The sequence below is a fragment of the Diorhabda carinulata genome, chromosome X (genome assembly GCF_026250575.1).
Source record: "Diorhabda carinulata isolate Delta chromosome X, icDioCari1.1, whole genome shotgun sequence".
NCBI lineage: Eukaryota > Metazoa > Arthropoda > Insecta > Coleoptera > Chrysomelidae > Diorhabda > Diorhabda carinulata.
Window position 1 is genome coordinate 49,389,510 of NC_079472.1, and position 13,351 is coordinate 49,402,860.

A 13,351-nucleotide genomic window follows, 5' to 3' on the forward strand; every position below is an offset into this window, starting at 1 on the left:
CACATAATGCCTTAGTTTCAGTCTTCTATGGTATCATAAGGAATTCTGTTATTTTTAACTAAACTTAAATACCATAATTCTGTATAATAACAGACTTAAAAAGTGTATAATTCTTTTCAAAAAACGACTAATTGTCACACATTATTTCAGAATTTTATGCTTTATCATAAATAAACATTTAAAATGGAAAAAGGTCAAGTTCCAAGGAATTTTATTATTCTTTTCATAAAGCTGACCCCCCTAAAAGTTTCTTGTAATTATAAGAATCTAAGCAACCCCAAATATTTTGTTTACTTTTCAAAAATCACCATCTTTCTCTTTTATTAATGTATTTTGTCCGAAATTGCACAATACAAAAAGAGTTAATAATCAACAAGATGTCATAAGACAGAGCTGTACACAATAATAATTATGTTTAAAAACAAATCAGTTTTGTTAGTAACTGAAATATAATCTAATTTATCACAAAACACAATTTTTTACAACATGCCAAATCCTTTTGAATAATTTATTGCTTTCACCAATCTATCCTTCAATTTTGTTTTTGAAGAATATTCTGGCAATAAGAGAACGTTAAAACACGTATGAGCTGTCGGTAGTCGATCAGAGTCTGGTCCATTTTTAGCTATGACTAGTTTCAGTCTCGAAAGTCCACCTATTGGTACGCGATCTGACCCTGTTGTAAACTGTAAAAGTTTTCTCTTGTCTTCCAACGACAGAGCGTGAACCACCGACCAGAAATCTTTTATAATTTGACTTTCGTTTGTGTAACCGCCATCATATTCTGTCGAATGCTCCAATTCATCAAAATCAAAGTTCTGAAACAAAAATTTATACGATAATAAACAGATTTTCTATTAAAAAGCACAGGAAACTCAAAGTTTAAATCTAGTACTCGTTCAGCAATGCGGATTAAGCACAACAGGCGGTGTAAACAAAAAATTAGTTTTCTCTTGAAGTATTGAGTTTTAACATGATCATAAACTTCTAGTTTATGCTTTAAAATATCAGTTTAAGATAGAAACAGTTACAAATAATATAAATTCAATGTTGGGTAAATGCTGACTTTACTAATATGGTTGAAGGAATGAAATGTGATAGTGTGCAAGTAAAAAAGTGCTAGAATTTTATTCATATTAATTCAAGACATTAAATTATCCTAGTTGCATTGATTTTACTTAAATAAACTGGTACACTTATTAATTAGCATGTAAGTCATTTGGTTCTGAATTTTTTGTATTTTCAATTTGTAGATATTTGTATGGCTTTACAATATGATAAGCAAACTTAAATTTGATAGGTTCCTTTTTTCTTTCTAGGTATGTTGTACATATGTACATAGACTGGAGATTCAATTTACCTACACCTAAAGAGATTTTTTTAATAGTTACAATGGTTTCATCTCGTATCTATGCTGTTTGAAGTATTTCATTGAAAGATATTTCTAGATTATATTATTTAGATTATGTTTTAGTCATTCCCAAGTAACACACAACTTACTCTTTTATTATCGAATTGTTCTATAAATATTATATAACTGCTGTGTGACGAATATTATGGGTATTAGTTTATTATATCTTTCTGTGATCGATCTATGTTTTATAAACGTTACTCTATCTGATTTCCAAGCTTTCATAAAACAGCTTTATTGTTGTTTTTCATTTAATAAGTTCATGAGTACCGTTTTTCGCAACCCTTAAACAGAAGCTGTTTTCTGTTTAAGGGATCTATAAGAAGTTTTACATCGCCTAATCTTATAACCTTCAAAAGATTCGATAGGAATTAACGTAGTTATTGAAGTTTTCTCAAGACACCAAGTTGATTATTCAAAACAATGTAACGACTAGTCAGTATTGGTATCATGGTCATGAAAATAAGTTACTGAATCTTCTAAAATGTATTCATAATGTGTGTTAAAGTAGCAGTAAACATCAATTTTCATGGGTTAGCTTTGTTTAAAAGTTCAAAAGTTCAAATCTTATGCAATAGTTTTGGACTGACATCCATAAAACCGATTCGAATATTCCACAAATATGGAAAATCTTCTGATTTGCGTTAAGTTTTACATCCTCTTGATGAAAAAGCACAGAAGATAATGGGAAATGGTTCAACATATAAATTGGGCGTTTAAATCACTCACATATGGAAATTCAGAATTTAACCCTTTGATTTAATCTTTGATAAAATTTCATGAAAAATAATATTTATTCTTCAGACGCCAGTATGCACCTTATCGAGAAAAAAGACAATGTTCTCGATCGAATATCATATTATTCACCTCACATGCACCATTATACAGCTTTAAAATCAACAAGTCTTTCAAATGATAATTGAAAATTGGTAAAATATAATTCTTTATTAATATAATTACTGAGTAATGACTTATGAGATTAACAAAATAGTTCTATAGTTGGTATAGAATAGCTAGATTAGAGTTTTCTTGTAGTGCTACAGTAACTCTATATAATTGTTCTTTTGTGAATGTTTTGACCACCTCATAAGACTGTGGAGTAACATGGCCCTATTCATTTGAATAAGATTTGTTTAAATAATAAATAAACTTATTCCTAACTATTTTGTTCAGCTTCCAAATATTGTTTTGTAAATGGTTATGTTTCGTTAATAAAACTAGTTTTGCTGTTTAGGTTGCCAACTTGGCTGAAATCAATAAAAGCGAAAGTGCATGGTTTTTCTCTTGTTATATGGTGTTGATGGGGGGATATTTAGTTTTCAATACATGCGACATTTTATGTTTTGAATAAAAACCTTTTAAGTATTTTGGAGATCAAAGGTAACTATAGAAGAATACATCTAACTGAAATTATTGGATTCCCTACCAAATTTTTCAACAATTTCGAATTTTACGTCTAGAATATTGTTAAATTTCACAATTTTTATTGTATATTAATCAAACTATTTGGGTACTTACTTTACTACCACAAATCAACAGCTCAATTTCTTCTGGACGGAATAGCAACTCTAGAGGTGATTCATCTACCACCATTTGAAATCCTTTATAGAAAGCCGAAAATTGTTTTTCAACTGATTTGTTTAATAAGAAATCAGCATATAAATCCACAAATTCCTGAAAACAAAGTTAAAATAACAAAGAGAAAAATATTTTGATCAAAAAAATCAATTTTAAATACTCACATATTTATTTTCTTGTGTAACACTTATTTTGTCCCCATTTTCTTTTAAATCATAACTAATAGTAGAACCAAACACATCTTGGTAACTTATCCTAAATGTCAACATAAACATATCTTCAAAGTTTGGTTCATGATATTCCAAAAGTTGTTTTAAACTGTTATACAACACCTGCAAAAAACAATCATTGGAATGAGCTACATATTTGGTTCGAAAATGTTAGCAGTTTCCTTAATAAAACCAGTATATAAAAAGTTATGAGGTTTCGAATATTAATTTGTATAAATCATGTGTGTAAAAATTCACTTATACTTACGGGAGTCCAGTCCTGTAAATCTTCAAAACTCCCCCGTTTTCCCATCAGTTTCCTATAAAGTACCATAGGAAAATTAACAGCCAATATGACGTTGTTATATATTGCCAACCCTAACACTATTCCTATCAAAGTGAACTGAGCGTCACTTTCAAAACTGGTGGGATTAAACCATACCTAAAAAAAACCTATTTAGATGGAGAGATATTTTCAAAAACGCCTACAACTGTACTTATAACCTATTTTCCTAATAGTGTAGCTGATTATATTCTATCCAAATACGCACGGAGGCTGGAGGATGGCTATAGGGTTTTCGACAGTTATGCATCCACTAAATAAAGGATAGATCATTCTCGTAAATACGCCACCAGGGAGACACTGCGTTCGCGACGATCATTGAAAAATGGTAAATCGTTGTATAGTTGATTGCTTCACAAGTGACAGTGTAAATGATTGTCACAACCATAGCAAATTGGGTAATATATACATATATATATATATATATATATATATATATATATATATATATATATATATATATATATATATATATATATACAAACAAAATTTTGGACTCCAATTTTAACAGATCAGGGTGCTTTATGAAAAAAATTAACTATATGATTTTTGAATAATACATATACAAGTTAATTTTTTTTATAAAGCACCCTGATCTGTTGAAATTGGAGTCCAAAATTATGTCGGCACTTCAATAAAGAGGATATCATTAAAAGTGATAAAATTAAAACAGCCAATGGTATTGAAGAATTGACGAGAAAAATATATGCCCTGAAACAACATGCTATTTCAACTTTAAACGCCACCAACTTAAGTGAGAGTTGGTTTACTAAGATGTTGATACTTTATTCTGTATACTGAACAATGTGTGAGTGAATTTAGGAATATCCTATAAATGAAACTTGTTTACATCTGTTTAGAAATTTTATTAAGTATTTTTTTTCGAAGACTTCGAGGATGAAGTCAGATCCAAGGGTGAGAGAAGAAATGTAACCACAAGGAGCCAAAAGATGATAGCTGACCTATATGCATAATCTCATATTATTTTGGAATATTTTCCACATACAAATGCTGAACACTTTTCACACGATTTTATTGTGTTTGATTTTCTCAATTTCCACATGGGGAAGTTTTTAAGTCTGACCTAGCAAACAACTTTTCTTTCTTCAAATATTGAGCCATATTTTTAAGTAAAATACCGCTTGGCAGTTGCCAACTTTCACTCAATGTTAACTTTTCACTATTATCGAACGACTGAGATTTACTTTTACCCTTTTGTCGTAGGGGATGAATAGCACGTAAAAAAGCCAGCCTGTGGTTACTACTAGGAAACAATAACAAATAGAGGCCATTTACCGGAAATTAAGGAACGCAGCGTCACCCTGGCGGCGTAATTACGAAAATGATGCATCCTTTAATTTTCGGACGTTTTCAATACATTGCGATGGTCCTCTTTCCTATCTAGCCTCCGTACTGATACGGTTAGACGTAAATTCAGTCAATCCATCTTTTAGGATAGTTTATTATACAAGTGTTGCTACTTAAGTTTTGAGATATGGCAACACTCATCTGAAACTGCCATCATAAAGTTGACATTTTAAATGGTGAACATATTCTGAACGTGTTTTCATACGAGTGCTATTTGAGTCGTTTACAGATACTTGAAATATTTATTTCTCCATAAAAAAATGGAATCAAACCGCGAACATTTTCGTGCGATGATTTTCTATGACTTTTGAAGTGGATTTAACCCACAGCAATGTGCTGATCAACTCGCTTCGACTTTTAGTTTTGAAGTACCATCTCGAGCCACCGTCTTTCGCTGGTTTTCCGAATTCAATCGTGGTCGCACCTCGCTACAGGATGAATTTCGTGTAGATGAAGAAGAAATTAAATTTTAAAAAACTAAAATATTTTTTGAAATAACTCTTCTACTTAATACTACTAAAATTAAATAATATGTAGCACTCATAACACATAAACATCCAATATAATTTGCTTTCCAAGTAGTGAACAAATATTGTTATATTAATTCCGTATACACTTTCCCTCAATATCTTCAACTCAATATATTCCAGATGTAATGTAAATTTAACAAATATATAACAGTGCTACTTACAGTTTGTGATTCCGGTTGAATTGAAAACATGGCATAATCAGGATTAAAAATTTCTTCTATCACTAATTGAAAAAATTCTTTTGAAACTCCCCCTTCATCTATACCTTGTTCCCCTTCAAATTCCACCACCAGTTGTTTCTTTAAATCACTGGGGTTGTCCATAGAAATCATTTCCAGCTAAAACAACTATATAATTCAGATAAAGGTGATACATTTTCTAACTGATGATTCAATTTACATTTATGAGAATGCCTGATTATAATTATTCCCAATGTATTCAACTTTAGTGATATCCTTGGTAAACACGTGTCAAAAAGCATAGTTATAGTAATACAACATTCATAATTGTCATGTAATTTGCTTAAATGCTGATTGCTTTTTTATAAATGTTATACAAACACTTCATTTATGCCAGCATTCAAAAAAGACTTTGAAGAGAGATAAGATTAAATGAATTTACAAAAGAATTACTAAATACTGAAAACATTTCAATATTTTAAGTTCCTATTATATGTTAGTTTGAGGAAAATTTATTTATTCAAACTGACCTTTTTCTAATATTTCTTTTATAATCTTTAACGTTAGAAGTAAATTAGGAGATTATCATCTAGTCCAATAGACAAGCAGATATTAGATGTCATAAGATCCAATCTGATTTGGGAATGCCTCCACAAGGCAAAAAAAATAAAGTGATTCTCTAATAGGTTCCTAGGCACACTGAAGTGGAGGGAAATGAAAAATCAGACAGACTTGCCAAAATAGGGGTGGATAAACCGTTTATAGGGCCTGAAAAGGAGGTAGGAAGCAAAAAAAATCAGTTGCTGGAAGAATCTACAAGGGTTGAGTCAGACTACTCCAAGGAACCTATAACCAAAGAAGATCTATTGAATGTATCAACCCAAGCAAGAACAATTTTCTAATACACAGAAGTGTTGTTGGGAAAATCTTTGGCAGCTTTACCCATTCCACATTCTAAAAGAAGTGGTATTAATAGAACAGCTGTAAACACTGACCATTCCCAGGGTGGCAGCCAGAAAAGGGGACATAATTGCATCCTTTTTGGGTCACGTTATATATTACACACATACAACATTAGAAGTACTGCAAATTTCAAAGCAATTGCGTAACAATCAAGGGAAAGAGTTGGCATGTAACATTTATGAAGAAAATTGCTAAAAGAAAATATACAAGTTGATGAAGCTAACTGTTCAACATCCACAAGAAAATACGTATTTGACCAGTTGTTTTACCTCAGATAGAGACATATAGTTGGACTATAGCATGTGAAAATAAGTAATGAAGATTTATAGAGGTGGGACAGAAGATAACAAATGGAAAATGAATACAATTAGAATAAAAAGCAAAGGTCTACAACATGAAAGAATACTTAAAATTATTGTTGGATTGACTGTATAAATATAGATCTTCCTACAAAGTGAATCACTGGATCATGTTCCCTTCTTGGATGCAGACATCTCTGAACGGAAATATTTGAGGTCAAGGCCCACATTGAGCTATAGTACTATTTAGTACAATAAAATAGATTCCTTATCTATATGGAAGTCAATTATGACATTTTCTCCAATCATTCATCTATATTACCAACAACCAATACTATTATCAACTCTTAAGTTGCGCAACAAAAGAAATAAGTCAAATACCGAACAGTAAAGAATACAATTGTCCATCTCCTTCCTAATAGCATACATACACAATAGGCCAAAATCCAACATGTACCAAAATTAATGAAAAATCAAGCAGTATATAAGAAATATATCTTATACCAAAAACGTGTTACATCACCCCCTCCTAGAACTTGGAAACACAAGAAAATTTAAAAGGAAAAATCCAGCTGACCTAAAATATTATTTATAGAATTATTTAGATATAATTAGGAATTACATACATACCTCTACAAGAGCATCATCAATGATATGATCCCTTCTTACTTTTAATTTTAAAAAGGGTTGTGATGGCAAGCCTGTGAATGTTTGTAAAAAGCTGATTCTCCTTTCAGAGTACATCCGTATTCTATTATCGAAATAGAGGCCCATTGTTTTTGTAGCTGGAGTCAATATGAATGGATAATGCATGAAACTAAATTTACCTAAAAATATAATTTTTATTTTGAATTATTTTCAATTGACTACTGGAAAATAATCTTAAGGTGTGGATACTAGCAATTAGGGTTTATATGAACACAAGTTGTAGCCACCACCTAGTGAGGTCTTGAAGTATAGCTATTATCACACCCAAACTTTGGTATTATAAAATTACAGACAAAAAATTCTTACATAAATTTTGATACTAAGTTAGCTGAAGATGATTTTTATTCATATATTTTAACAGACATAAAAATATAAAAATGAAATTGTTAGATGATAAAAATAAGGAAAAGAAGATTTTTAATAACGATCAGCTTTCATATGAATATAAAAAAAAATGTAAAATTAATAGGCTTGTATAATTAATTAAAATACCACTGATAATCTTAAAAACAAAATCTTACCTGTGTCACTTTTATAATTGGCAAAATCTCTATCCATTTCAACAGCATCACTAAGTGGCTCATTATAGAATTCTGAAAATGGTAAATAAGGTTTTCGGCAATCGAGTACATGTATACCTAATTCTTCAGCTAAAGGATCTGGAGGTAGGGTACTTTGAGGTTTGAATCCATCTTTAGTATCAGAAAGGCTTTGGTATCTAAGTTCTGGCGATTCTAATACCCCAGCTAACATGTTTGCATAATACAGAATCTGAAAAATATAATTTGCATAAGTTTTATGTGACATATATATTTTGATATATTTGACAGATATGAACGAATATTTGGAAAGAAAATCCAGATTTGTGCAATAGCCATATACCAAGAAAGACATAGAAAATTATTTATACTAATAAAAAGTATAACAATTTAGGGGATTGTAAGAAGTAAAAAACTGAATTTGAGAGAATACACAACAAGATAATTATTGACACCATAGCACATTTATTTAAGATTATTTGGAATCATATAGCGAAATAGGAAACTCAGAATGGTCAATGAATAATGATAAGGGTAAACCCGACTCGTCAAAACTCAAAAACCATATAATTGAATTCATTCAAAGAAGAGCCATTGGATAGGTGAAGGTTCATAAGAAGTTGTAGTGTTACATAATGTAAAGAAATGTTATATGAAACATAAGAAAAAATTAATAGAGACAATTCCCAATTATTTGGGATATGCCCCAAAATAACTTGAATATATTGAATTTTCAATTTTTTTCCTATAATTTCAACATTATATTTTTTAAATAATAGAATAGATGCATTTTTTTGAAAATAATATTAAAAACTTTGCATTTTTCTCTGAATAATGGAAATTGGATGGGAAACTGAGAAAAAATGTCAATATTCTCAACTTGTTTCAAAGTAGTGTATTTTCCACAATTTTGACCCCAAACTATTGTTTAGTAAAAATGAAATATAAATACAACAGAAAAAATGTATCCTTCAGTAAATGAGTTTCTCATTTACTGAGATGAGAAACTCATTTACTGATTTAAAGTATTAAAAAAACAGATTTACCTTCATAAATTTAGTTGCAGATGTAATAACATTTTCATCCTGTACAAAAAAATCTCTTTGAAAAGGTGTCATTATTACTCGCAATGTTATAAGTTGTTGCAAATTTTCCAAAATACTTCTGATACTCCTTCTAGCTACGCCTGACCACTGAATAGCTAAACTGGCTTGAACTTCTACTGGAAGCCTTTGTGCTGCTCTACATATTGCAGGCAAAGCTGTCTCTAATAGATCTCCTGAACCTGTACAGTGAAAATATGTATTTTTGATTGAAATTTACCTCTTAGTTTTCATCATTGTTATAATTATCAAATTTTGTTGACATCTGGACATACAAGATGTGTCATTTTGCTATGTTGGGCATTAAGAATAGTATGAATGTGAAATATGGAAGGATTCGTTATTTAATGCAAAAGACAAGTTTAAAAATGAATTATTATAAGTTACCCCAGAGTCAGTTTCTATTATTTATCTCAAATTACATACCTAATGCTGGGATTTCAAAGACGATAACTAAAACATTTACTATGTCATCATGACTGCCACTTTCTTTCCTCATAGGTAATTCCATTTGTAAATTGCCAGCTAATGTGACTAAAGCATTCACTAGAGCATTTTCAAAAATAGAAGAATTTAATTTAAACAGAGCTGTATATGCTCTACGGACTGCCGGTATATCAACTGGTGGCAGTGAATTTTTATTTGATTCTGCGCTACTGTCTTCATCTTTGTCCTTTTCTCCTTCCAAACTTCTTACATCTTCTTTTTTCAAAGATTTAATATCTGAAATATTTTTTAATTAAAAATAAAGCATATGAATTGCTAAATCCTTACTAAGACTCCAAGGTAATATTTCCCAAAGAAGAAATATTGAGATGAACTTTCAAATCCAAAATTAAAAATCTTAATTTACTATTCAGAAATAAAAATATAACTGAAGCTTTCCTAAATGTAATATTTAAGAGAAATTTTTTAGTATTTTATTTTAGTATTACTATTCCATAGAAAAAAAAAGTGAATCTAATCGACATTATAAAATCCCTGGAATATTTCTAACAAAAATAAAATGTGAACTGAAAAATATATCGTAGTATAGAAAGAGCCTTGGGAAGTCACAAGACTATTTTAAGAAATTACGCAAAACTTCTCTCACTACTTCATTCTTTATAATAGTGTCTTCTATTATATTATATTTTGGAAACAAGATTGAATTTTTTGTCTATATCCTTAGATATATACAATATTTTTATGAAGACCTTTTATTTTTTTAAAATATCATTAATCTCCCTAGAAAACTTGAGCTTTACTTGATGCAATAATAAGATGTTCTTTTTGTTACTCCCTGTCCTACCTGCATTTTCCAAATTTGAAGAACTTCTAGTAGGAGTACTTGGTTCTTGTGGGAAACTCTTTGATAGGTTTTCAATGCTACTGAATATTTCTCCTACAGTCCTAATTAAAGGGGAATAACTATTATTAGCTTCACATTCATCTATTATGTCATACAAAGCCTGTTCTGTTAAATATGTTGGTATTGGAGCTGAAAAAATACAAATATGATATTTGGTTTATTTTGAAATTTAACTTGATAAATTCAAGTTAAAGGATCTGATTAATTTCATTTCAAGTAATGGAAAATTACAAATAAAACATAATTAAATAAGCGTAAGCACCAGCAATTTTGATTATGTGAATTTCTGAGCTTGAACTGTTAATTCCAATATTTTCTTTATATCCTATGCCTGATAGTAATTGAAATAACTAATGTTTCGATATAAACTGCCATCTTATTTCACAAATAATAACTCCTGTTTTTTTTTTAAATGAAGGATAGAAAAGCTGGCAAGATATCAAATTTTGAGAAAATAATTGAAGAAAAACAATACATTACAAAGTATATTAACATGGATTTCAGTTAGCATTAAACAAAATGGGGCCTAGGTTATGAGGTTTTCTATTATATTTCTTTTAAATTGTCTCGGATTTTTTTCAAGCCTTCACGAGTTTTTCTGTTTAATGAGTTAAGAATTTATGTATCTAATGGTATCAAAATGTTGATATAAGATAAAAACGGAGTTATGTAGTTTGTGACTTAAGCTGACAATATGTAAAGGTATAATACTTACTGTTATATTTGAGACTTTCTTTACTATTTGAATAATTACTCTGTGATTCAATATCATTTCTTGGTGAATCTGATTCAAAATTGACGTCATTTGTAGTATCATTTTTGTTATTTATTATGTTTCCCTGTTTCCGAGCTATTTTGTTGGGGTGTCTGTCACATAGTCGAGCATCTTGAGAAAATAACTGAATTGCTTGAGCTGCTGCTTCATCGGGTGTTAGAGGTTTCAACTAAAAAATATTGCAATTGTAAAATTTTATTATGTTTTACTCAAAAAAAAATATGGATATTATAGATGAAATGTGAATATTGAATATTATGGAAAAATAACATTGGGTAAATATTAATAGAAAATCTTACTTCACCACTCGAAGCACAGTATTGGTTGTCACAATGAGGATTTCCGCATCCATCAGTAAGTTGGTAGAAGTATCTTTCAATGAGTTTTTTTGCAGCAGCTCGTTTCATAACTTCGTTCTTATTGTCAGTGGAAATTATTTCGTTGTTCAAGTTACTAGACGATGCTTCTGGAATGTTCCTGAAATCGTTTTTTAAAATTCCCCATTAAAATGTGTAAATTTTTCCCCTGAAAACCCAAACAAAGACATTATTTGTTATGATGACATTCAAGATTGATATAACAAACATAACCTATAGAATTATTTCAATCGATAATTAAAGCAATCAAAATTATATTTTTGAGTTATAGATACTTACCTGGAAGCTTCGTCTTTATTGGATATTTGATCTGAAGGGTTCATAGAATTCGATTTTGTGATTAAACTAAAATATAAAATGTGCTGCAAAAACATTCACAAGCAATGCATCAATAATAGAATTGGCTACCAATTTATATTTATATATTTCTACTACTCAGTTATTGCTGTTCCAGGTTTCAACTCCAGCCTAGTATTTTTAGGATTTTATGGTGTGCAAGTCTGATATTTTTTAATTCTAATCTACTATAAAATGTACCATGTTAAAGTGGCAACATTGATCATCCACAGCTGTCACTAATGTCAGCTATTTTTTTGCGACAGTCTATTACCTTCATCTAATTCGAAATACCTAAATGTGTTTTGAAAACTGAAATTAACAGCTTATGTTTCCAATTATTATCTACTCACTGCATATAATGCTATTATATTCAGAATTAGACCCCTTCTTTGTTTCATATTCAGCTAAACACTCAGATATTAATATTTTCAATAAACTTTGCTGCTTCTTCCATGAAGCCATCTTAAAAAAATGAACCAATTATTTCGAGAAACCTTCGCAAAAAAGAATGAATTGCTTATCTTTGAATAAACTGGCTCGAAATACCGAAATCAAAATAAAAACTATAAGATGAAATGTCGTACGTGAAGTACTAGTCCTCAATGAGTACACACACAAAACTACAGCACGAATTGCGATAATGTCTATACTAAATGCCAGTGCACTTTGGTATTATTGCATAAATAATAAAGCTGCGGAATGAGATTCCGCGCGCAACCACCGAAAGGTTAGACATGGTGCAATATGTTGATTCGTGTATTGCTAAGACATTATTGGAAACAGAAGTTTAAAGCAACCGAGTGGAATATTTGTGAAATAGAAAGGGAAATTATTACTCTATGATTTGTGAATTATCAATCGGCATAACTATGTTAACTTTTCCACTACTATGATGACAGAGGCGGTTCCCCAATAAGTGCACAAGTCCTCTTAAAAGAAAACTTTTGTTCTGTTATTATTTTAGTTTCAATAACGGATGTCAATAATTTAATATTCCAGAATTTTTGAAATCGGCGGAAGGCTCTTTTAGGCCGGCTAAATCCCGCTTTTCAAAAAATTTCTGGAGAAATTGATCTTAACGACACCACGGTCGCTGACCAAAAGAATAAGGTAACTACTTCTTCAATCGTCAAATTCTCAGTCGAAAATATCACGACTTCCGCAAATATAAAATTTGGAGCCAAATTTATAATTAAATGAAATAATGAAAATTCCACATCAGTTGATAGTCAAAAGGAAAATATGAATGAAGCTAGCAGCAGACTTCTTGAGCAAAATC

The 13,351-nt window shown here is 30.2% G+C and overlaps 1 protein-coding gene across 2 annotated transcripts; it reads right to left on the minus strand.

The window, feature by feature from the left end:
- Positions 1-430: 430 nt before the first annotated feature.
- On the minus strand, positions 431-12,694 carry LOC130902163 (ubiquitin-protein ligase E3A). Of its 2 annotated transcripts, none has more exons than XM_057814049.1 (13): positions 12,013-12,694; positions 11,656-11,833; positions 11,297-11,525; positions 10,522-10,710; positions 9,657-9,953; positions 9,174-9,412; positions 8,110-8,359; positions 7,511-7,707; positions 5,601-5,777; positions 3,467-3,640; positions 3,154-3,321; positions 2,930-3,085; positions 431-818 (listed from the first exon to the last, which is right to left on the minus strand). In XM_057814049.1, exons 1-13 carry the CDS (start codon positions 12,105-12,107, stop codon positions 480-482), a joined length of 2,688 nt encoding a protein of 895 aa, XP_057670032.1. In that variant the 5' UTR covers positions 12,108-12,694; the 3' UTR covers positions 431-479. The 2 variants fall into 2 exon arrangements, with proteins under 2 accessions (XP_057670032.1, XP_057670033.1); XM_057814050.1 differs by having other exon boundaries at positions 11,656-11,881; positions 12,013-12,271.
- Positions 12,695-13,351: the final 657 nt, after the last annotated feature.